This window comes from Leptidea sinapis, chromosome 46 (assembly GCF_905404315.1).
Source record: "Leptidea sinapis chromosome 46, ilLepSina1.1, whole genome shotgun sequence".
Lineage (NCBI taxonomy): Eukaryota > Metazoa > Arthropoda > Insecta > Lepidoptera > Pieridae > Leptidea > Leptidea sinapis.
Genome location: NC_066310.1, coordinates 6664879 through 6690974, shown reverse-complemented (window position 1 = coordinate 6690974; position 26096 = coordinate 6664879). Strand labels below are relative to the sequence as shown.

The following is a 26096-nucleotide window of genomic DNA, read 5'->3' as shown; positions in this document are numbered from 1 at the left end:
CTATTATGACACATGATTTCAACCGCTATGAAAGACACTATCACCACTAATATATATATGTTCTCCTGGTGTATTTGTAGTAATACGACGTGCGCATGGCGTCAGGATATATTAAGGTATACTCGCATCATTCATAAGACAATCTCTTCTTCAACTATGATCGCCTGGTACCAAAAGACTGCATAATGCTTCCTATCTCTTTATCTCCCATGTTAAATATTATGAATTGATGTGTCTGCATGCACATGCATGCGAATGTATGCTCTGAATGTTTTACTGTCGCTTTTTCATTTCATCCACTTTCAAATCACAACAATGGTAAAGAAGTTTTCACTTCAATAAAATGTATGATGCATATTTTGTACGCGTCGCCCGTACACTTTATCATAATGTTTACGCAGTTATAACATATCTACCCACTTTTTTTGTATAAAATCGCAGTACTATAAGGATACGATACGTCTTGTTTATATTGTTAAATTACTTATGTAAGTGAATTCTGTATTCTTAATGAGAATAAAGTTATATGACCATAATAGTGGGATACATATCAGAATCGAATCGCGGATCTACGTTAGCCCCGTCACCGAAATACTTGCCTGGCTTCTTCTATTCGTATCAACCCTTATAAGCACTTCTATTCTTGATAGTTTTGACCGGATGCCTTGGTTAATTACATACTCCATCTACCGTACAATATAATTATGATTAGAAACTGTTCCCAAAACTTCCACCCTCATACGCTGTGAAGAGCCACGGCAGAAACTTGATCAATCTATGCTGACATCTTCCTGTAGTTAACTCATGCAATAGTCATCAAAGCCTCAATGTAAGTCTAAAAATTTAAATATTTCTGACTAGGTTTTGAAAAATGTTTACAAAAAAAATATTGTCTTAATTAATAAATTAAAACACATATATTTACTTAAATTCTGACGAAAGAACTGAAAAAACTATGTGTCGCGTTTTTTCTCATCACGATTCCAGAAGAAATTCTAGAATTTTTACAGCAACGGAATCATATCATTACTTACAAGATGGCAAAACGTCATCGAACGAAATGGCATATAATATTGTTAATTAATGTAAATTAAAAATTAAACTTAAAAAAAGCCTTGAGTTTTCGTATAAGTCTTAGTTAGTGATGACTTTTTTCCCAGCATAATACACGGACTAGTAAAAAAAGAAGGACTCCGCGCAATATTAGCAAGTGAAGCACCTTTATGCTAGTGTGTGTGTGGTTACGGGGGATACCAGTTACACAAGTTTTCTCCCTTAAATAATCATATATGGCCACAAATACTTATATAGTATCGTTTTTACACTATTTCACAACGCACGACGGCATTTTTAAAATATTTTATTGAGACGCAAACTGATCACAGACGATGACAATTCTCATAATGGCCGCCTATCGGCCTGTAGTAGTGTAAGTATGTGCGTGGGGCTATATATTTACACGTTAATCGGCTTGTTTTGGTGCTACACTGTTATGTAAGTTGACACGTAGTCCTTATGTTTTTACTACTCCGTGACATTATATGAAACAGCGACTATTTTGTATATTTTTCTTTAATGTGTTGTTCTCATGTAAGTGCTATTAAGCTATTTTTTGGTCATTTCTCATTAGATTGTATAACCTAATGCGTGTTAGATTTTTAAAACGTTTACCGTGAGCGATTATATTATTTAATAAATAATAATATTTTCTTATAACGAATAGAATTTGAAATATTTTAAGCTTTCCTTTATTCCATTTAAACCTCACACAAGGCATTACTATAAAGCAAGAAAAGCCATTCAATAACATAACAAAACTACAGTAGTTAACAAAAGTACCCGCATTTAAGAGACGAACAAAGGTAGGCGTATTTAGTTTGGCAAAGGTTAGTAGCTATGTAATGTTATGTATAAAGTTTTACACTCGCCGTTAGTAATGATTCTAGAATATTCTTTGCGGAGTGGAACATAAACCTCGAGTAAAATTTAGATATTTATTCATGAAGGTTAATGAAAATCCACTTTGTAAGTAACATTTTTACCAAATAGTTAAAAACTAAAAAATGTAGTTCAAATAGTAAACTTCGGCAATTATGGTCCAATTTTTCGTATTTAGATATTTTAGATGGTCTATTGTGCGTGAAATATTTTCTTCGACCAGAAGACCAAAGTTACCTCTTGGGGTACACTCTTATCCAGTTAGATGAGTTTGTACACGCAACAATTGACATCATCATGTAACAGGATAATAGGGAATAGTTCTCAAATTTTTGAAAATTATACACAAATTAAAAAATTTCAATTTAATTTATATCTTTGATATTTTTACCCATTCCTTTTCTAAATAGACTTAAAAATAACCAATATGCCACTTAGTAGATTTCTGTATCACAATTCACAATAAACTCATTTTTGAATTATTTTTTTATTTGATTTCCTAGTTTTCCACTCGGCAATACAAAGGACCTCATTCGGGTCCATTAAGTTTATACATTAAACATCTGTTTCCCCTTCGATTGATTTCATCGCTATAACAAAATGATCAAAAGGTGAGCTCAATTTCCCTAGTTCGTGTTTCGCTTACAACCCTACAAATAGGGTTCGTTCCAAGTTCATTGAAATCCCGAGCATCAACGCGATTGTACCTTTTCATTATTATATAACCCGTTTCTTTAAGAGATTTTTACCGCTTAGGAGACAAATCCGATTGTAGACCTTTTGAAGGAGAGCCAAAATGTAAAATTATTCAATTTACTTAATCTTTATTGTACTGCGAAAGGAATTTTAAGGGAGATAAATGTAGACTTTATATTATCATTCTTTAAGTCGAATGCCGATGATTTCACTTTATATTATGAAACAAAGTCCTTCGCCGTCTCTCTGTCTGTCCGTTCGCGATAAACTCAAAAACTACAACAGTGATTTTCATGCTGTTTTCACCAATGGATAGCGTTATTCTCGAGGAAGGTTTCAGTACATAATTTGTTAAGGTTTTGTGTACTTTATTGATATAACAGCAATATTTGTTGGAAATGTCGGAAAAGCCGTCTGGGAGCTTTCAACAAAAACGCTGTCTAAACTATTTGATATATAACAAAATAATGTAGTGTGGATTTGTGTATCTTATATATGCCTATCTCTTAAGGATAACCTTCTATATCCATTTTAACACTTTAAAAATTGGCAATTCTAAACCGGTAATGCAAAAGCTGCTTACACAAATACGATTTTAATACATTTTCTGAAGTACCTACTACATATTATAAAATTACTGTAAAAAAGGTTTTTAATTATTTTTTAACTCAATAACTTTATTCCCGAATACTTACATCTTCTTCTATCGATAGATCAGTGTCTGTTGGGTCAGCTAGTTTTATATAACAAAAACATAATATTAGAGTAATGTAACCTTCATTTCTCAATAATGCTTTCGGACTGTCTCATCACTAATTATTCTTATAATCGGATGAAATGCAATAAAGTAAAATGGTTATCATATTTATTTTTGATATGCCAATAGATATTCTATGACAATAGAAATTTATATGCAGGTCAAACCTTGGGGCACACCTCGTAATTATATATATTTCCCACTAGAGTAAATTTCTACCAAATACACTTTAAAAAATACTGTTATTATATTCCCTGCCCTTTCTTTTTTTTTTTTCAAAAATTTTATTCACAATATTATTATGTTTATATACTAAAGTTTTACAGCATTTAAAAAGTAAATACATATTAACTCTGATTTCTATCGACAAACACTTGTTTGTGTTGAAAAAGTTAAAGTTACAGAGTTTCCACTTGAAAACGTTTAAAATAAATGATTATATAAATAATTGTGTTCGTCTAAAATCTGTTCTAAGATCAAAACAACTGAAGAAAAAAGAAATCATATGAAAACAAATTGAAAAGCTCCGACGATTAGGTAGAAGCTACACACTGTGCTAAAAATATATTATAAATTATTTTGAAATGAAAAGTTCTTTAGTCGCGATGAGTGTTAGAGTGTGAAGCTGTTTGATGTTATCACTACATATTATAAAACAAAGTCTCCGCTGCGTCTGTCTGTCTATCTGGTTGCGATAAACTTAAAAACTACAGCACTGATTTTCATAATGTTTTCACTGATGGGGTTCTCGGCACTGCATTGTAATGGGCAGGGCGTATCAATTACCATCCGCTGAACGTCCTGCTCGTCTTGTCCCTTATTTTTATAAAAAAAAGGTTTAAGTATATAATTTGATTGCACATTTCCGATAGCTTAAGACTTAAGTTATTGTTCCTGTTGACAGAATAGTGTCTGATGGGACAGCTAGTATAACATAAATTTTGGGGTGGACTACCCTTAACATTTAGGGGGATGAAATAAAGATAGCAGCCGATTCTCAGATCTACTGAAAATGTATATAAAATTTGCTAAAAATCAGTAAAGCCGTTTCGGAGGAGTAAGGTAACTAACATTGTGACACGAGAATTTTATATATAAGATAATTATGTATCGTAAATGTTATTACGTTATAAAAATAGAAAAAAAATAGTTCTATATCGTATTATTAACCTCAGCTTGATGAAGTTATCACTTTTATCGTGCTCTCATTAGTACAGAACATTTTATTAGATGTTCTCCATAACATATTATTTCATAGATTTCAACCTTCATCATTACTTATTTTCATTGTTTGTTATTTTGTAAGACCACGGTAGATAATAGTTTGTATTAGATTGTTAATGACTTATTAATTCTTACTTTTATTCTTGTAATTTCACACTTCATCATCAGCCGGAAAATGTCCACTGCTGGACAAAGGCCTCCCCCATAGATTTCCACGACGATCGGTCCTGCGCTGCCCTCATCAAACTTAATTTCACACTTATTATAATTATTTACATTGTATCCGCGAGTAGGGTAGTGATTTAGTATTAATCGAAATAGCAGACGTGAAACTATTCGTAATTATATATATTGAGTATATCTAACTGGGTGCCGTCGACATAACTATAAGTGTCAGGCTGACAGGCGCAGAGTGATGAAATCGGGGTAGTTGGTATGTAGGTGCAATACGCTAATCGATGCCACAATTTATCATATGGTGGGCCTTCAGCTCGTTATATTACATATTCATATACAAAAAAAAAGTGATTGCAGAAAACGGAGGAAGACAGATTTATGCGTCCCGAGTATTTAGTATTTTAGAAAAATAAATTTTTGAATAAAATTGTTTCTTTTAGGTGGATTATACAGTTCAATCGAAGTATGTATCGTTTGTTAAAGTGATTTCTTAAATATTTACGTAATAAATAAACTAAGGCCCGCCACTACACACCACCGTGGCTTATTATTTACTAGTTCATATCTCATGACAGAGTAGGTCCATAATGTGGCACGTTAACAGAAAGTGTAATGAACAATATTAAAGTAAGTCTGCTGAAGCAGATTCAAATACCTGGGCTCTGAAATCTGCAACGATGGTCCTTGCGAGGGAGAGATTCGTCGTAGGATCGGCATGGCAAAAGGCGCCATGTCACAATTAGAGAAGATATGGAAGAGTAGAACCATCAGCATAAAAACCAAGACCAATCTTGTGTGATCACTGGTGTTTTCCATTTTCATATATGGCGCTGAAACATGGACTTTAAAGAAAGCCGACCGAAAACGAATCGATGCCTTCGAAATGTGGTGCTGGAGAAGAATATTGGGCATACCTTGGACAGCACACCGAACTAATGTGTCGGTCCTGAAACGGCTGGGCATTGTGACTAGGCTCTCTACCATCTGCTTGCGAAGGGTCCTAGAATACTTCGGCCACACCGCCAGAAGGGATGAAGACAACCTGGAGAGACTGATGGTAACACGGAAGGAGCCCCATGCGATGGACCGATCAGATTCGCTTTGCCCTTGAAACCACTATCCACGATGCTTTACACTCTGCTTCCGACAGGGGCAGATGGCGGCAAATAATACGCAAAAAAGTACTCTGTCGAGACGATCACTGAGGAAACCGACGCGAGGAGATGCTGAGGCACCTCTGTCTAAGACATTGATGGCATTAAAATCGGACAAACATGATATAAATATTAACTCCAGGGGACTCAGCTTAGAAATAGTTATTTAAATGTTTTTTTTTTACTTATTTACATACTTCAATTAAATTACATTTACTTACTCGCCAAACGTTATGTTTATCGGCGAGATGCGCTCATTAATTTAATACATAACCTAATTATATACAAACATAATATTAAATGGTTCCAAAATTTAAGTATAACAATACAAGCTGCGAATAACTATATTATTATGATATATTATGTTTCTATACTTATTACCTAATATTGTCTAATAATACATTCTTAAGCTTTTTCTTAAGTAATCCAATCTTTGTCTTGGGTCTGTCTTAATATGTCTATATTATTAAATACATAGGGTACCATATATCTATCTGTACGTTTACCGTAATAATTTGATATTTTATTATGAATTAACTTGAATAAATAATAAAATATGAATATAACAGTCCTCCTCTTGAACACTACATTAAAAATCACACCCTTATTAAAATAATTCCGAGGAGGCAACTTATTCTAGTTCAGTTCTGAAGAAGCTCATCCACATACAAGTAAAGTCTGCATCTGCAACTATACCGATTAAGGCGACACTAAATGCCAGCGACCTTGAGCGATATGAGTTCACGGCTGCCGGCTCGCCATCAATGTAACAAAGCCAATATTTTCAAAATTCTTGCGAAGAAAACAGTTTATATGCTTACAATCCTCGTTATTCACTACTAATCTGAATAAATGAACCTACACAAAAAAGTACAAGCTATAGGAATAACTTTTCTGAGAGAAGTACCAAAAAAATGCGTCACGCCATGCCAAAAAACTTGTTTAACTTCAAAGAAAAGTGGTAGTTCAAAAAGGCTCGGCAGTGTTAACTATAACCAACAGCAAGCATTAGCAACCTACAAATAAGACTTAAGGATATGTGTAACAGGATTAAGTAGTGTTCATAGCTCGAAATCCTATACTTTCACCACAAAACTTGTCTAAAAACACCATGTTTGCGTGTTTTCTGCTTACTCTTCGCCTTAAAATAATACAAGTCATCAGTTACATTTACATTATACAGTTACAGTTAGTCATTTACTTTATAATGTTTTTTTATCACAGTGCGTAGAATACACTTTAGAGTATAAATGCCAGAGACAGTATCGGTAATCCTGGCATTGATCCCTCACAATCCCCTGAGATCGTTGCCCACATTGAAATGTTTTCTCTTACTACAAGTATTTGCTCTGCATTTATAGCTAAAGTGTCGCCTAGAGAAAGAATAACAACCATTTACTTTTCTAAACAACATTCATTTTATTACAATTCAACCATTTACTTGATAACCTTTTTGACCACTTAAGTACAATTACTATTTACAGTCAAACAAAACACAGGCGTAATTCCATTGTTTAAATTTAGTTAAGTAATTAATAATAATACCTTTGGATTGTTCTTTTTGATTTGAAATATAAATAAACTTCATTGAGACGTAAAATGGTTCTATGTTTATAAAAAAATTAACAAAAAATCAACTGACTTCAAATAAAACTATTCCAAAACAATAATGCACTTAAAATTTATTTCTTATTTTTTTACAATCAAATTAATTAATTCAATTACTGTTATTTTTGGAGTCGGTGTCCTCCCGCCGCGGCACAACACAAGCACATCTCACCTACAACTGTGTATATAAACACAGAAACCTGCCGTGGCTGACCAATACCGACGCATTGAGCACCTCCTCCTTTTTTGAAGTCAGTTAAAAAGAGCAAATTATGTTATCAGACCGAACGTCACGTATCGAAAGCGTAAATTAGGCGCATTTTGGCCTTGACTTTTGTTTATACGAGTGATAAACACTAACATTTGTCTGGTTTTCTTATTGTTTTATTCACATTATTCTTTTTACATCATTTCAATGTGTAGGTGTAATGTGGTAGGACAGTAGGTCACATTTTCCGGTTTCATCATCATCATCATCAGCCGGAAGACATCCACTGCTGGACAAAGGCCTCCCCCAAAGATTTACACGACGATCAGTCCTGTGGTGCCCTCATCCAACGTATTCCGGCGATCTTGACCAGATCGTCGGTCCATCTTGTGGGGGACACTGCGTCTTTCGGTACGTGGTCGCCATTCGAGGACTTTATTGCCCCAACGGCCATCTGTCCGTCGAACTATGTGCCCTATATATATATACTACTATTCTATTTTTCGGCTTATTTTACATTAACTATTGATGCTATTAATATATTTAATCGGATCGGCGTGATTTTGGCGCGCGCGCATTGTTCTGTCAATGCGTATTATTTTACGTGTAGCAATAGATTGCTGATAATCAGGATAATTTGAGTGAATATATCTGAAAGCTATTGAAAAAAGCTATAAGACCATGCAAAATAAACCATCTTATAAACAAAGTAGAGGTCAGAACTTGGTGAGGGAATAGTGTGCCAAACGGCACTTTTGATTTTCGTGTATCTGAAAAATCTAGCGACTTGGAGTACTTGCTGATTTCGAAAGGTTAAATATTATACAAATGATACTCAAGTTGAGTCTCGCGCCAGATTTTGGCGAGACAACACGTCCTGAGGATGCCTCGTGTAGAGGCAAAACACGTGTCGAATTGTTTAAAGACAAATATTGGCGGAATAAACACTAAAGAAAACTCAAATCATTTGTATAATTATGGATTTCCGCAAAGTAAGGCCTACTTCGATAAAAATGTTAAATATTGTTTCAATAAATCAATTAATACAGATTGTACCCACGCAACCAAGGCCAATAAATATTAGAATTTTTACCTGTTTGTTCACCTACGCGTGGTTATTTGATAAAGAATAAACTGCATCTTAAGTCTGCATTGACGTCCCTTCAGAATTGACTCAAACGTTTCGGAAGTTACTGAAAGGTTTTTGTAAATAGTTTTCCTATCAACGATTGTTTAGCTGAGGTAATCATCACTAGATTTAGTACCGCAGACTCTCGCTACATGGCCAACAGCGCCAAAATGGCGAATATCAAACAGGCACAAAAGCACTTTGACAGCCGACAGTCCAGTGGTACATAGTAGAGGTCAGTGGTGAAAACCAAGACACACGCAAAAAAAAAACTAAATTGCTTTTGTGGGATGAGTAAGACCTTGGTGAGCGAGCTGTTTTCGGTGTGAAAACTTAGAAAAATTGCGATTTCCCACAGATAAGACTATTCTAAGCTAGCTAGATATTTTCACCAAAAAAAAACCGCTTTGTACTAAATTTCATCTATATTATTAAAACCAATTATAAATACACAAAAAAAACCGACGATTTAAGAACCTCCTCCTTTTTTGACGTCGGTTAAAAAGTGATCAAGTATTGCTCGTTAAAATATAAGATAAGAATTATGTAAAGATTCGTATGCATTTAGTATAAAACTGTTGTTTTGACATTATAAACAGGCACTTCAATTTGATTTATATGTTTACATATTTGCTGTGCTATCACGTGTGTATGTCGTGTTTACGATAATATTTGCTTTTTGCGAATATGCAACGCTAAATAAAGCGAAAACGAGCAGGACGCAGTGCTGCTCAGGATTCTTGAAATAGCCAAAAAGATGTTAAGTCTCATTTGCCCATTAAATGCACTAGCTACGGCGCCCTTCAGACAGAAACTCAGTAATGTTTACATTACTGCCTCACGGCAGAAATAGGCATCGTTGCGGTACCCATAATCTTGCCGGCATCCTGTGCAAAAGAGCCTCCCACTAGTAATCCAAATCCCACTGGTATCCTAAGCAATAATCCGCTTTGTTAACTTTAAACTAAATTTCAGCGCTGACACAAATTTGTCGTCTAATCAGTATAAACATGCAGCGCTTTAACGCATACGTACAGTTAGCTGGCGACTTGAATGCAGTGAGAGAGGTCTTGTGGCAAAGAGCGAGAGCATCTCCCCCGCAGTCCGCACGCCTCCCCTCGTGCCCCTACAGTGTAGTGCTCTACTGTAGTCGTCGCTTACCGTGTTATCGCATTAATACTAAAGTTGCGATCCCGTGTTATTATTTTGATTTTAATAATCACTGATCCGAGTCTATCAGGTTCCGTTCCAAAAAAACGAGTTTTTTTTCCCACCTCAATAGAAAGCTCACTTTTAATCGCTGGTACGAGGGTGAAGAGTGGCCGATTCCCTCCCGGCAAGACGACTTTTGTCTCTCGTACCAGAGACTAAAAGCGAGCTTGTCATCCAGGTAGGAAAAAAATCGCATAAGCACCACGTAAGATTTAAGTAGGACATTGCCACCCGCGATTGTCAATATTCCGCGGGTGATAATGACCTACATTTCTCCCTAGATGCGTAATATTCTATTTTATGCAAGCACGAGAAATGTCGAATTATGTTTTAGGCATGTGAGTTGAAGAAAGGCAGAACAAAAAAATTGAGATTTAATTATTAGGTTAAAATTATGATTATGAGGCATTCTTTAAATTTATCGACACAATCATGGTTTTGGTCATCAATTCTCCTCCCATGCGCTCCAGTGTACAAGCGTACTCGGCTAGCGTTTCTATGGAAGAGAATTTTTTCCGGGTGTATTATTCATTGCTATTGGTTCTAAGACCCATAAAATAAAGCGCAAAGCTTTTGTAGACAAAATATATTACTATTTATTTGGATTCAGCTGGCAGCGGCCATTTTTGTTTCGCATACAACGGGAACATTATTATGTGAAATTAATTTTTGAACAAAAAAAAATCTATTAAAGAAATCATAAGATCATATTATAAAGTGTCCACTATAGTAAAAATAATATAAAGAATCCAATTGCAATATTTTTATTTTGATGCGTTTAGAAGAATAGTCACAATTTCTCGTACAACTCTGCAACGGCAGCGATATCACAGCACGAATCTATCATAAATCACGTTGTTTGCTTATAATTAGCAAGCTTGTTAATCTGCAACCCGTAACATAAGCCGCATAATGATACCTCGACTATTGTATACGCAAGTGGATATAGCGTCAAAACAGCTCAGCAGGTGGCTTCTGTGGGCGCGCAGGACATACCTGTACATTATTCTCGCGACCATTAAAGATGATTTTAGATGGCGTAGCATTTTAGTGAACAATTTTCAATTTATATTATAGTATTATTATATTGCTATTTGTATTTATTTTACTACAAAATTGTTATTCTTGTCCCAGGCTCACTGTTTGATTCGAATTCTGGTATTGTTAGAGTTTCACTGCACGTGGCAACACTGCGTGAATGTCAAAGCAACACAAACATAGATAAAAGTAATAATAAACTGACACACACTAATGTAAGGTGTACGAATTGCAGTACAGTTTAGTGTGACAGAGTGAGGTTTGGCCAAATAGCCTAATCTCGTGCGTAGTACATAATTTATATCGACAAATTTGCATTTGCATTTAAACACAGTATATAAAGATGTCTACAATTATTAATGTTCACTAGCTGCTTGTCACATCTGCATAATTGTTCTGTGATAACGCCCATAGTAGTTAACGTCAAGTGAGTTCACAGTTAGTTGGAACTCCAATAGGGGCGTTTGTCAAATGTCATGTTGTATTATCTTCACAATACCTATCGTCTTAGAACATAATATTTAAGGATTAAATATTTTTGAACAAACACCAGAGATGTAGCATAAAAATATTCATACAATTAATAAATAACTGGATTAAGACTTTAGTTTGTTTTTCTGCCACTAGCCATGATATTTCACAGATTTTAGTTCTGTTTAGATCCCACTGACATAATGTAGGTATTAACTCATTATTTCCAATAAAACAAGATAATAATATCCAGTTTTTAGGCTTGTATTAATTAAAACGGTTGGCCTATGTTTACTCAATCAAGTTTTGTTATATTTGAAGCATTGAATAGGCCACAACGAATGGATTCCACTCATGAAACGTATCCCAACCAACGCAACCTCTCAAATTCATAGGCCACGCAGATGATAATTCGTAGTCGCATGGTATTTTCCACTTGCTTCCTGTATTGCGCCAAAAAATATTGTCAGGATATTTCGTCCAAAAAATGATTTCATCCAAACACTATCAGATAAATTTCATGTAGATATGTGAATGAATAACCTACTCGACTCATATAGGCTATAATTAAATTCCAAGCATGTCCATTGTGTGGGATTGTATTGACACATATAGCAAAGGACTTCCAGAATCTGCGTCATTGTCTTAATGAGGGGTAGAATATTCTCCAATTAAATATTTAAGAATTCTGATTGCGTTTATAAAATTCTATATAAATTTTATCGATAAACGGTGAAGTCAACTTTGCCGCACATGTCTATTGTAGACATCAAATATGCAAAATAAGGTTGAGGTTTTACCAGTGGGAGGTTTCTTAGCACAAGAGCTAGGGTACTACATCAGCACTTTGTTCTTCTGTCAAAAAAGCATTACAGTGTTTTGTTTGAAGGGCGCCTTACCTAAAGTCAAAGTTTATATTTGCATATCATGTTTTGTAGATGTTACATTAATAGGAATACTAAACTACAAATATGTTTATGATGTGCAAAATTTAGATACCTAATTATAATGTAATGCAACTATTAAATATCACTATTTTAATATTTATATAAACCAAACGGTAAAATTATTTTTATTGTGTGATATAAAACAAATTTAAACTCTTTTACTTTTTAAAATTATCCTATAAGCACAACAATACTGTAATATTTAAAAATACTCGTGCTTTCTAGCGGCTGACCAAATAATTTTGACAGTCAAATAGTATTTACCTATAGAGAGTTTGTGTAGTGGTAGGGGGAAATCACTGAATCTATTGAACCCATTTTGAAAGTTCTGTTACCAATAGAAAGCCACATTATTCGTAAGTGTCAGGCTATATTTAAATATAAAAATAATTAAAAGACTATTTCGTAGTAGTTGGATTTGCAAAATAAGTCAGAGAAAAACGGTCGAAATAAAAAAAAATGGTTGCACGGGTAAATGCGGACGAACTCGCGGGTAGCTAGTGTTTTCAATGAGAAACAACGTTTCATATTAAGCAATCGTTAAAGTAGTACGTAATTATTAATATTCTACGAACGTTTGTGACGTTTTGATGATGATAATAAAAAGATAACCATCAACAATTCTTAATTATCTGATAGGTAATTCACAACGAGGCAATGAATGTAAATATAGCTCTTTTTGTTATCCCTACTAATATTATATATAAACCCTACAAATAGAATATAAGTTCGTTTTATTACGCTTTACCGCTGGAGCTACTGAACCGATTTTGATGAAATTTGAATAGACTTGAGCTTGGGAAAGGGCATAGGCTACATTTTATCCCAGAAAACTCAATTGTTCCCGCGGGATTTGTGAATATCTGAAATTCACGACGATGAACTATAACTATACCAATAGTTGGATTAGTTTGATAGAGCAATCTTCCTCGAAATAAGGTACATATAATATGTTGGGAACGGGAGCGAAAACGGGAACCGGAATAGGACATAAGATAATCTTCAATTCTAAACATGCTTATTATTAAAAAAAAACCCTTTATCTACGCCGACGAAGTCGCGGGAATCAGATAGTCATTTCATACATTAAATTGACGATATATTTAACTCGCGACTGCTATCCTGTCATCATTTTCTCTGATTTACACAACGCAACTCTATCCTGTTTCAATTTATAGAATTATTGAATGTTTGTCGCACGTAAGTATTTATACCTTCTCTGTGGTATAAGTATTTTTAAAGATGTTTTCCTCCCAAACGTATAAAATTGAAGCTGGAATTGTGTCCTTGATATAAATTTATTGTGCTCCCTTCCCAATAATTGCTTTTTTATTTGAATACGTACGAGGAAAGTCAATAGCTGTAAACATCATGTTACTGAAAATTATTTCTTACGTTTACCTTGAGAGATTTTCTTGGAAAAGATCTATATTTATATATTGACATAATCGTCAAAAGCTGATCAAATGATTATAAAAATGGTAAAAAAAATATATTTAAACATTTTAAAGTGAAACTTTTATGACATCGTCTCAAACTTTTTCGTCTGTGTGTTGCATGTAGCGTGACGGTCGGGCGGCGCCTATAGTTCGCAGCAGCTGACCGTGTAGTGTATAGACTATTACTCATTTGTGCCAGTGCTTCAAGATATTTTAAGTTAAATGTCTTTAATATGAAATAAGTTTCACTTTAACCGTGGTTTCATAAAACCACAGAATCCTTTTTTTTGTATTATGTTTCGGTATTATCATATGTAAGTAATTTTGTTGCTAGCTTTGTCTCACTTTTTATTATTTCTTGTAATAATATTATGTGGTATATAAATCTTATCTAGATGTTTATTTTTTAAGGCAAATGGTGTAATTTCATTTTTCATTACGCGCTTTTTATCAGCTTCACCTGAATGTAAGTTTGTTTATAACCGACTCATTTTGGCCGCGATTTTGACCCACTTTTATCGTTATTGATTTCGTTCAAAGTTTGTAGATTTATCGAGGACCTATGATACATTAGTTTGATAAAATTATTCCTATTTTTCAATTTGCTAAATATGATTTGTGTAAATTTATATAATTTTAATCTATCGTCTATCTATTTATATTATCTCAGTATCTTAGTTGCTGTCTTTCGAACAATAAGTAATTTATATTATTTTTTGTAATAGTATGTAGAACTCTAGGTTTCATTTGTTTTCAAATATTTATTGTAATATTACCTTTTATTTAGGGCCAGGTTCAAACCGGACGCTCCATGATTTGTCGAAGTTTTGGACTTTTAAAAAGTTCCAGTGATTATCTAATATATATATCTAGTATCTACATAAAATAGGATTATATTTTGATAAAATGTGTAAATAAAAATTATAATTATTATAAAATTAAATTTTAATTATATATCAACCCTTACTTTATGTTTACTCGTATCAGTGGGAGGCTCCTTTGCACAGGATGCCGGCTAGAATATGGGTACCATAACGGCGGCTTTTTTCTGCCGTGAAGCAGTAATGTGTAAACATTATCTGAAGGGCGCCGTAGCAAGTGAAATTATTGGGCAAACGAGACATAACATCTTATCGAATTTTTGGGATTTTCAAGAATCCTGAGCGGCACTACAATGAAATAGGCAGGGAGTATCAATTACCATCAGCTGAACTTCCTGCTCGTACCGTCCCTCATTGTCATAAGAAATGTAACTTTTTCTTCGTAGTTATATTATATAAATATTTATCTTTGCAGAACAGATCCCCACCGCCGGTATCAATACCATCAGCACTACTCTACTCGCCACCAGAACCTTTAGAGGTAAGTCTTTTGGGGTCCTAATTAAATTAAATCAAAATTGTTTAAATTATTAAATTATTTATAAGTCTGGATAGATTGTGAAGGCTGTAAGTACATCGAAAAATATTGAGGTTAACTGTTAACCTCTATTTTAGCAATGCATGTACACTAACAAAAAGTGACATAGAAATCGCGAGTGTAAGACGTAGCTTGTCACGCACACTAAACTAATAAACCTGGCCTGTTTCCATCGGTTGTCTAGCAGCAAGAGGCTCCTATCTAGGCGTATAAACTATCTAAGATTTTAGCATTTTATACCACTTCAGAACATCATCATCATCAGCTGGAAGACGTGGACAAAGGCCTCCCCCATAGATTTCCACGACGATCGGTCCTGCGCTGCCCTCATCCAACGTATTCCGGCGATCTTGACCAGATCGTCGGTCCATCTTGTGAGGGGCCTACCAACACTGCGTCATCCGTTACGTAGTCGCCATTCGAGGACTTTACTGCCCCAACGGTTATCTGTCCGTCGAACTATCTGAATTTTGAAGTTTGAACTTCAGAACAGTTTAGTTTTGATTGATAAGAAGAAGCATGAGAAAAATAGTGCGAATTCGGCCGAAATTTCCCCCTGGGCAATATTCATAAATATTTATCTTACAGTTGCAATAGTTGAAACTTTCTGTTAGGAAATCTACTTTTAATTTTTGAATATTTATATGGATATTAAGAAACTTTATTAGTTTTTAGAAATTTCCAAGAAAATAACTAATCTCCCCTTTCTTCAGTGAAACGTTTTTCAAAACTCATCTACATATCCCAAATCTAATTTAATTAACGAGTTGACGCATGGACTTATGGATCAATTAAATATCAAGCATATATGTATATTATGTCGATAATTAATCTCTGTCACGAATAATTAGGTAAGTCAAACAATACGATAAAAATCATGACTCGAAAACTATGAAAAATCTCGGAATATGCTTGTAATTTTTTTTTTATAATATTTCAGTTGTGTAATACATTTTAATTTTTCAGTTACTATGCGTGTTTCCGGAACGGTCGTCGCGCGTATGTGCGGCCGCGTGCAACGCAGTCGCGCGTGCGGGCGGCGAGGCGCGATCTGTGCGCAGTGCACGCGAGGCGCTCGAGGCGTTCAGACGTGACTTAGACTCGCGCACGCCGCACGTGGTCGTGGTAGACGCGCGACAACCGCAGCTGATGGACGCGACTATATTAGCTAGGTAAACAATATATGACTTATATTCAATAGTTGCTTTGAGTAGCATTTTTAATATACTCACTTTGTAAATAATACACTACGAACTGCTGCGGTTAACACATTTTCAAATGATCCTATCATACACATAACCACTTAACTATGTAACATGACATATTTTATTGTATTTTTGTTTGTTTTTTTTTTTTGAAGAGGTGTACAAGACCTAGCTCACTCTGGAATTTCTTCTTTCTCTAAAATTATTCTGAGTGGCACTGCAATCGCGCTCGTCACTTTGACACATAAGATGTTAAGTCTCATTAGCCCAGTAGTTTCTTTCATTACCAACGGCGCACTTTCAAACGGAAACACGACAATGCTACTATATTACAGCTTGGCGGCAAAAAGGCAGCCCCGTGACACCACCAGCTAGCATCCTATGCAAACAAGCCTCCCACTGGTGGTGAATGTGTTCAGTGTGATGACAAACGTTGTATTGTACACACAATTGAATCAATGAAACACACACAAAAAACACCCAAATTGGTCCAGTCGCTTAGGAATTTCACTAACATATACATGGACAGAAGGATTATATAAGGACTTCATTTAAAATCTTAACGATTCTCGAATCCACGTAAAGACACACAAAAAATTTCATAAAAACGGTCCAGCTATTTAGTGGTTCAACTTTAAATCTAAGCCATTCTCGACTCCACCTGAAGACACACAAAAAAAATTCATTAAAATCGGTTCAGCCGTTTAGGAGGAGTTCAGGAACAATCACGCCCAGAAGAATTATACTTAATTATAATAAAGATGTAGTCTAAAATACTTTATTTCAGTCATTGATACCACTTAGGACAGTACGATTCAAAATTGTTAAAATTCATTAAGAGTAGGGTTACCATATATTTTAATCTTTATGTTCTTTTATTGTAATTTCCAACGTCAATAGCCTATCTGTCAATTGTATTTAATTAAAATGTTAGTTAACCCAAACTCACTGTAAATCACGGCATAATCAATGGTCTTTCATCTGGCGATGTTTAATTTGCATCTATTGTGAATATAGATTAATAGTCAGCACTCTCTGATGGCTTCAATTATGCAAACGATCTATTGAGCGATTTTAAAAGACTTCTTTTGTTGGACGTCGCACGAGGTCTGCTGGTAACACATGACATGATTTGCTTTCAATATTGAAATTAGTTCAAGGTATGAAGCGGATGTGAATGCATATCATTTTATACTCGATTAGATATAAATCTACTAAAGAATTATTCTATTATATAATGTATTAGGAACATGTGACTCTTTCTGTTTTTAAATAATAATAAAAATGAGATTTTCTTCTTTGATTAAAGGCAATTTATAGCTCAATTGAATAAAATACTTTTTAAAACGATTATTTTAAGTGTACTAGTTTTATCAGTAGGCCTTTAGCAAAGTAATTTAGGTAAAATATAGTAATTTTTGGTAATAACTAATGTACCGGTGGGAGGCTGCTTTGCACATGATGCTAGCTAGATTATGGATCACTACGGCGCCTATTTCTGCCATGAAGCAGTAATGTGTAAGCATTACTGTGTTTCGCTCTGAAGGGCGCCGTAGCTAGTGAAATTACTGGGCAAATGAGACTTATTATCTTACGTCAAGGAGACGAGCGCAATTGTAGTATCGCCCAGAATTTTTGGATTTTCAAGAATCCTGAGCGGCACAGCATTGTAATAGGCAGGGCGTGTCAATTACCATCAGCTGAACGTTGTGCTCATCTCGTCCCTTCTTCACAGTCGTTCCCTCATTGCTGAGGATCGTGACTCCGCTTAAGTTCGTCTACAGCTTTCCTCCATCTGTTTCGGTCTGTCGCATGGTGGAGTGCGATGCTGATGGGTTGTTTAGTCTGCTCGGATATTTGGTCAGACCAGCGTCGTGGGCTCCGGCCTCTTGGTCTCTTCCCCTCAATTTTCCCGGTGACCATCAAACGTTCAAGGTTATCAGCACCACGTCGTGCAATGTGGCCAAAGTATCTCATGATCCGCTGCAGACATGTAGTGGATAGACGTGGACTGCTCCCTATTTTAAGCTGTTTAAGGATCGAGGCGTTAGTGCGGTAAGCCGTCCATGGTATCCTTAGCATGCGGTGCCAGCACCACATCTCAAACGCGTCAATCAGTTGTCTGTCAGTGGATTTCAGGGTCCAAGTTTCAGCTCCATAGAGCGCGATGGGAAAGACAAGAGAGCGGACCAGGTGAATTTTCGTCTGATTGGTGATATTTCTGTCCTTCCACACCTTGCTTACCTGTGTCATTGCTGTTTTGGCCATTCCAATTCGCCTCCTTATTTCGATCTCGCAGTTACCTCTGTTTGTGTTCACTGAGCCAAGGTAGTTGAACTGATCCACAGTTTCATAGCTCTGTAGGAGATCAGTGCGCGGGATGGCTGCGAAGCGGTCGTCGACCATGACCTTGGTTTTGGCCGTATTTATTACCAGACCCATCCTGAGGCTGGTGGCCTCTAGCTTGTCCAGCAACTCTTTCATTTCCACTTCGGATGATGCGAATAGGGTGGTGTCATCGGCATAGCGGAGGTTCGATATTTTGAGTCCACCTGTCTTTATGCCACCTTCCCAGTTTTCGTCCCTTATTGTAATAAAAAAGGTAATATAATATCAAGAGTCTTATATTTTTAAAAAGTATTTCATTTCAAAAGATAACCTTTAATTTTAATAAGAATAACAAATATCACGCCAAGTTAATAACAATGATACCTTTCAACTAAACTCAGTTCTGATGTGGATGTTATTGCTACAACCATTTATTTTATATAAGAGGCAAGTAGCATACGTGCAAATGACCCATCAATCTTCGATTTCCAGAGATGCATTGTCGGATTTTTAGGAGAAACTCTACTCTAAACTAAAGGTTACATACTCCCCTGTTCAATAGAAGAATTGTGAGCAGCAGAAAAGGAAAGGAAGCTCGTTCTTTAGCTAGCTGGTCCGTTCGCTTTTTTCTTACATGCATTTATAAGTCCTTAACCTAAAATGGAGTACTTTTATCCCACTCAAATGGATCGCCTAATTTTTCCAAAGCTCTTACACTACTAATGACTTTATTGTAGGGGATGTCAATACCTTGAGTAAGGTCTGGGTAAGGTACATTTTTAGACATGGTCAACACCATACATAAAACCATACATCTACAGACATAAAACCTGCCTGCAGGACTAACCGAAAGAACTGAGTCGTTAGGTTCTCAAAGGTTGATAAGCAAAGAACGTGGTTTTACGAATTGACTGTCAATTTGAAACACCAATCCGAAAGCTCCACGGAAGTAATTTCTTTAGTATCGTGTGTACGCAATTTTGTGAAATGTTTCAATTAAGGAAACCACAAATGCTATTGACATTTCATTTCTATTGTGATTTGGAAATGTATTTATCAATATCTAATAATTCAGGAACACATTTAATGATGACATCCGGGCAGCAGCCATACTGGAAAATAATATTATACAGTAATAAGGAAACATATTTCCAGCGAAATTCTTATTTTCCGGTCACTTCAGTACCATTTTCCGGTCGCTCCGCTGAATATATCAGCATTACGTTGGTGAATATTTTAGTTACATATTTCTCGTATTTCATAAAGAGATTTAATTCTTCATAAATTTGTAATTTTTTCTACTTATAATAAAATAAAATAAATAAAATAGAATAAGCCTTTATTGCTGTTTCACTCAAAAATCTCAAACTATAAAGATTCTATGTCAATTCAAGTACCTATTATAATAAAACGGCAGTTTCATACTTTGTCCCCTATTATTATTTTACCTTTTATGATACACTCTCATTTATTAAATCCCTCCGGAAAGCTGGGTACCTCAGCTGTTATTTTCAAAATTCTAACAAATGATTTTTAATACAATTTGCTTTTTGACTCATGTTTACCTTCTTTAATAAACACAAAGTACGGATAAGCCACTAGTGCTAAAGACATAAAAGGCATTTATTTTCTCAAAATTGATTCGTTTTTTTTTTTTTATGTCATTTTTAATATACTAGATACTACTACCGCTTCGGGAACAAATGGCGCTCTGAGTGAGACGAAGCGGCGCAAGAAGCTCTCCCATTCTTTGTTTTGCGCTCTTTTTAATAAAACTATACAATATTGTACTGTCATTACTATAGCTATAAAATAATCAAAATATCTAGTCCCAGGCTGTCCAATCACTTAGATATTCAGCTGTGTAGTAGTCGGATTTACGACAGAGCCATTTTTTAATAAAACATTTAAATTTATTTATAGAGAATGCCTGAACAGTGGCAGGGACTTTATTATAAAAGTGTATACATTTACCCTTAAAGCTATTATGTATCTTATGAACCCTACTAGAATTAGTTACAAGCAATCCCTTATTTCTAGTGACGTGACGATTTATACGAACGTTTATTAAATTTTCATAAATGTACTGACAATGATCAGTCATAATATTTATATCTTCAAATTTTTCTTTGAGAGACTATCTACAACCAAGCTGGTATATTGCTATTACTAATGGTAGCAAATATTACAACACTATTACAGACTACGTTAATAACTTGTCAACTTCATACATAGTTCTCTGGCAACTATTCAGTTCACTCCGACCGAGATCGACAACTATACAACTGAACTCCCTGAAATTAATTAGTTTCTAGCACAATAAAGTAACAGTAATAATATTGACACACTTTAATACAAATTATCCAGCCCCAAACTAGACATAGCCTGCACTATGGGTGCAAGACTACGATATATTTACTACGATATAATATTATATACTAAAACAGACATAAATAAATATAAACATTCATAAATATAAGTTTGAAGTTTCAAATTACTTAACTTTACATTTTCATTAAGTAATTATGAACAGCCGTTGACATTTTCTTCTAAAATTCTGAATAGAGAAAGCTATATAGAGTGGTTGGAGGGAGGTAGATATTTTACAGATTATAGCGTAAATATGCAGGGAAGGCCCCTAGGCCCTAGTATTTTTTTAAATGAAAATATGGGACGAGATGAGCAGGAAGTCCAGCTAATGTTGAGCAGTAATGTTTACACATTACTGCTTCACGGCAGAAATAGGCCCCGTTGTGGTACCCATAATCTAGCCGGCTTATAAACGAGGGAGTTATTCAAAAAAGTTTTTGCAAGACTGTGTAACATTCGCAAAACTTCAGAATTATCCTTTTATTGAAAGTGTTTTAAACGATATACGGTCGTTTTCAATAACGTATCTCTAGCTACGGATATATTGCTATCACCGTTTGATGACAAGATCTTATCTATCCATATTTATTTCCAATATAGTTATATTATTAGTTATAGTCCAATGGTATCTGTCGATAGATTATTGAAATGTAAGTAAAACTTTATTTATTTATTCTCAGGTAAAACTTTATACCAAGTTTATTATTTGTAAGGCCGCAGGTGGCTTACGGCCGTTCCCAATATACTATCTACATATAGAGATAAATTACTACCTTCTACCTGTGCTTCTACTGTCAGTCATTTGCTGCCAATAATTTGAAGCTGTCTAAATGTACCCGATAAGTTATTCTAATCGCCAGTTCACTGTTGCAATTTTCATACAAACTTCTATCGCTGGTAAGCTATACATCGTCCCATTGACAGACAGCGTGTACGGATAAGATGAGTTACCGTCGACAAGTTTATTGGGTCAGAAACGATAGTTACGTAAAGTAGGCCACAACTGGAGATAGACTGAATATTGGGATTTGGGAATAGCCGTTAATTCTTGAACTTTAACTACGCCATCAGTTTATCAGTTGCCGCGCGGTAAAATTTGCGGTTGTTTTGTTGGGTTTACTTGAATTGTTCAGCACAAAAAGCTATGCGTGCGCCTATAGTTCGAGGGTGCAATTGATGCTTACACCCGAGCTAACTACTCTGCTTTACATCTCGATTGTGAGGTAAGTAGAAAAAAACTGGCATTACAATAATAAAATATTGTTAATTGCTGCTTCAGCTTCCATTTTCATTGAATCGGGAGTGCAGCATATATCTTCATCACTTGCAGAACTCTTTTTTTTTCCTAATTTGCACGTAACTATATTAAAATCCCAAAAACAAACAATATTTAAAGTAAAAGTTTTCTATTCCCGCCAAAAACAAACAATATTTAAAGTAAAAGTTTTCTATTCCCGCCTTTTTTCATCTTTTTTTTTTAATTATTTTTTTCAAGAACGAAATTGAGCTTCGCCGTTCGATATTTAAAATTGGTGACTATTATAATACTCATACGAAGACAAGGCTGACAAGCGACCTCTTTTGTCATTGGGCTGAATGCATGATGTCTATTGCCAGTATGATGGTTAGATGTACGCGAACTTTTTGAAAGAGTGAATAGTTTTTTTTTAATTACTTACCGCTCTAGGGCTTTTCTAGCTACATTATTACCCTAGCGCTAATTGTTCACCTACAAGCCCCATTTGGGGGTAATAAGGACCTACTTACCGAATATGAGAGATGTAAAAGTTATTAGTCTGAAGTTGCGCTTAAGAAGTTTTTCGTTAGTTACAAGTAAACCTGTATAACGTATCTGCAATAATAATTATAATAGTATAAGTTACTACGTAGGTGAGAGGCTCCTTTGCACAGGATGCCGGCTAGATTATGGATACCACAACGACGCCTATTTCTGCCGTGAAGCAGTAATGTATAAGCATTATTATGTTTCGGTCTGAAGGGCGCCGTAGCTAGTGAAATGACTGGGTAAATGAGACTTAACATATTCTTGTCTCAAGATGACGAGCGAAATTGTAATGCCGCTCAGAAAAATTTAGGTTTTTCAAGAATCCTGAGCGGCGCTGCATTGTAATGGGCAGGGCGTATCAATTACCATCAGCTGAACGTCTTGCTCGTCTTGTCAGCAAACAGCATCCATCCCTCTGTTGTATAAGCTATCATTGCATGCTTCTTAAGTATGAAAAGCTTTCATTTCACACCCGAAAATGTTGATGGTTGAAATAAATTATTTCTTAATGTGGTTTCACTGAAACACATTTAGCTCATAATGTAGAAATAAAGCAGTTCTACTTTAATAATGTGAGCAAGTATTACAAATATGAAACCTTTGTGGAGTACCCTCGTAAATTTGATCTTGCTAGAAATATTTCATATGAAATTGTCTCATTTAAGATCCCTTGGGCGTTCTGAGCTTGTCACAAACATTATAATTAGTATTATACGAGAAACACAAGTTTATTATTCAAATAATATTGTGTTGGTCATGTGTAGAAAGAATTTGTTGATGGAGTTTGTTTTGTTAAATTGTTTTCTTGACTATCCATTATTTTATATCATACATGTTGCTTTTTATAAAGTTTTTAAATAATATTTTTCGAAATCAATAATTTTCCATACACATATCATTCGCAGTCTAATAGCGGAACGGCAAAAGTGTGCTTAAAGACAATGTTAGCACTTAGCGCTTAAAAACTTCAAATCTTAATATGTATATATAAATTACGTGACAAGTTGTTTGTCCGCGATGGACTCCTAAACTAATGACGGATTTAAATGGGGATTACTTCATGGCACTCCATTCATTCATGGCAGTTTAGTCCAACTTGAGAGATAGGATACTTTTTATTTCGATTAGTGACCCATAATTATTTTTATTTTCAATACTTGTTTTGTATCGACATATTTTCTATGAGATAATTTAGTGACGCACCGTTTAACAGTTCCGCTGTGAAACAATTTCATTATAACAACAAGAAGCATTTTTTACGTAATAATTCTTGATGTTTTGAAATATTATTGACAAATTCATAAAAAGCAGTATTTTATTTATTAAGTACAGAACAAGGTCTGTCGGCTCAGCTAGTTTATTATATTTTTGATTTCAAATATCGAAAGCTCTTTAGACTTTCCAGCAAGCACCGGTCACAAGGCGAGAATTACCCTGGCTATAACTAGCTTGGCTGAACGACAACGCACCGGACTAAAAGAGATGAGGACTGTTCCTCTTCTTTTATATGGAAGAACAAATGTAATGAGAGTTTTTGATGAGAATTGCGGAGTCACCTCTATGTTATTCATGTGGAATAATTGAGAATATTGAGCACTTATTAAATGAATGTGTCCGATTTCAGTCTAGTAGAAACGAAATTATAAGACTTATGGGTTTGAACATATTTGATACGGGCATGTTTGTAAATATACTTGCCCGTCCTGCACCTTAAGATGCCATAAGTCTCTTTGAATCCATAAGTCTTATTTGTTGAAGACTGTATAACTTGCTTTTCCTTGTATTTTTAATTTTTTTAGTTTGTTAAGTTTAGAATTTTGTTTTTCTTTTGTTTTAGTGATAATGTAATTAGATTATAATGGAGTTGACATGTACATACACATAAAAGCCCCTAAATAAATAAAGAAAAAAAAATTTGATGACATGGCCTGATGTTAAGTGATCATCTCGTGTACGTGTTTTTTTTTTAAATGCCCATGTCGTATCGTCCTGGAAACACCTCGCAAGGAATCTCAGACCCCCAGAAGACTCAAGATTGCGCGTTTACCATAAAAAAAAACATTTATCGCATTACCGCTCTTCGATAACACTTCCCTTGCAGCCTCGCCTAGTATCGGAATACTGGGTCTCGAAATATCGAGCGATTGCCAATCCCACGGCCATCTATAGAGCAAAGCCAAATTGGCTTCGAAGAAACTGGGCGTCATAAATAGAGCACGGCAATACTTCAAGCCGGCCCACATTCTAGCGCTGTACAAAGCGCAGATCCGGCCAAATATGGAGTATTGCTGTCATCTCTGGTCTGGCACACCCCAGTATCAACTCGAGCCATTTGACCACGTGCAACGAAGAGCAGCTCGAATTGTCGGGGACCCAATGCTCTGAAAACGGCTGGATGACTTGGCGTTGCGTAAAGACATCGCTTCATTGTGTGTCTTGTACCACACCGGGAGTGTCCCGAAGAGGTGTTTCCTGTGTCACCTGATTCCCGCCGCCGAATTCCACCTTCGCACGACACGCCACAAGTTAGGATATCATCGCCACCATCTGGATGTGTAGCGGTCCTCCACAGTGCGGTTTTCAAAGAGCTTTCTTCCACGTACTATTAAGCTGTGAATGAACTTTCTTGTGCGGTGTTTCCGCTACGATACGACATGGGTACTTTCAAAAAAAGCGCGTATACCTTCTCTTCTCCTCAAAGGCCCGCAACGCTCCTGTGATTCCTCTGGTGTTGCAAGAGAATGTGGGTGGAGGTGATCACTTGACCCGTAAGCTCGTATCCCTCCTTTTCTATTTAAAAAAAAATCATTCCAACTGTGGAAGTGCTTGGACGAACTTTAGATGAACGCAACATATCAAACTGGGAAAATAGTATACAAGTTTGTGGCGTGTCGTTCGAAGGTTGAATTCGACAACAGAAATCACGTCAAAAGCTCTTCAGAACAAACCTCGTGCATTTTTCATTAAAAGGCATAAAAGACATTTATTTT

The 26096-nt window shown here is 35.4% G+C and overlaps 1 protein-coding gene across 5 annotated transcripts in view; it reads left to right on the top strand.

Moving 5' to 3' along the window:
* LOC126977825 (high affinity cAMP-specific and IBMX-insensitive 3',5'-cyclic phosphodiesterase 8) overlaps positions 1 to 26096 on the top strand; it is a 276616-nt gene that overhangs the window by 196396 nt on the left and 54124 nt on the right. For all 5 annotated transcript variants that reach the window (XM_050826444.1, XM_050826443.1, XM_050826446.1 and 2 more), the window contains 2 exons: positions 15295 to 15360; positions 16384 to 16589. In XM_050826444.1, coding sequence (XP_050682401.1) covers positions 15295 to 15360; positions 16384 to 16589 — 272 coding nt within the window. The remainder of the gene's footprint in view (positions 1 to 15294; positions 15361 to 16383; positions 16590 to 26096) is intronic.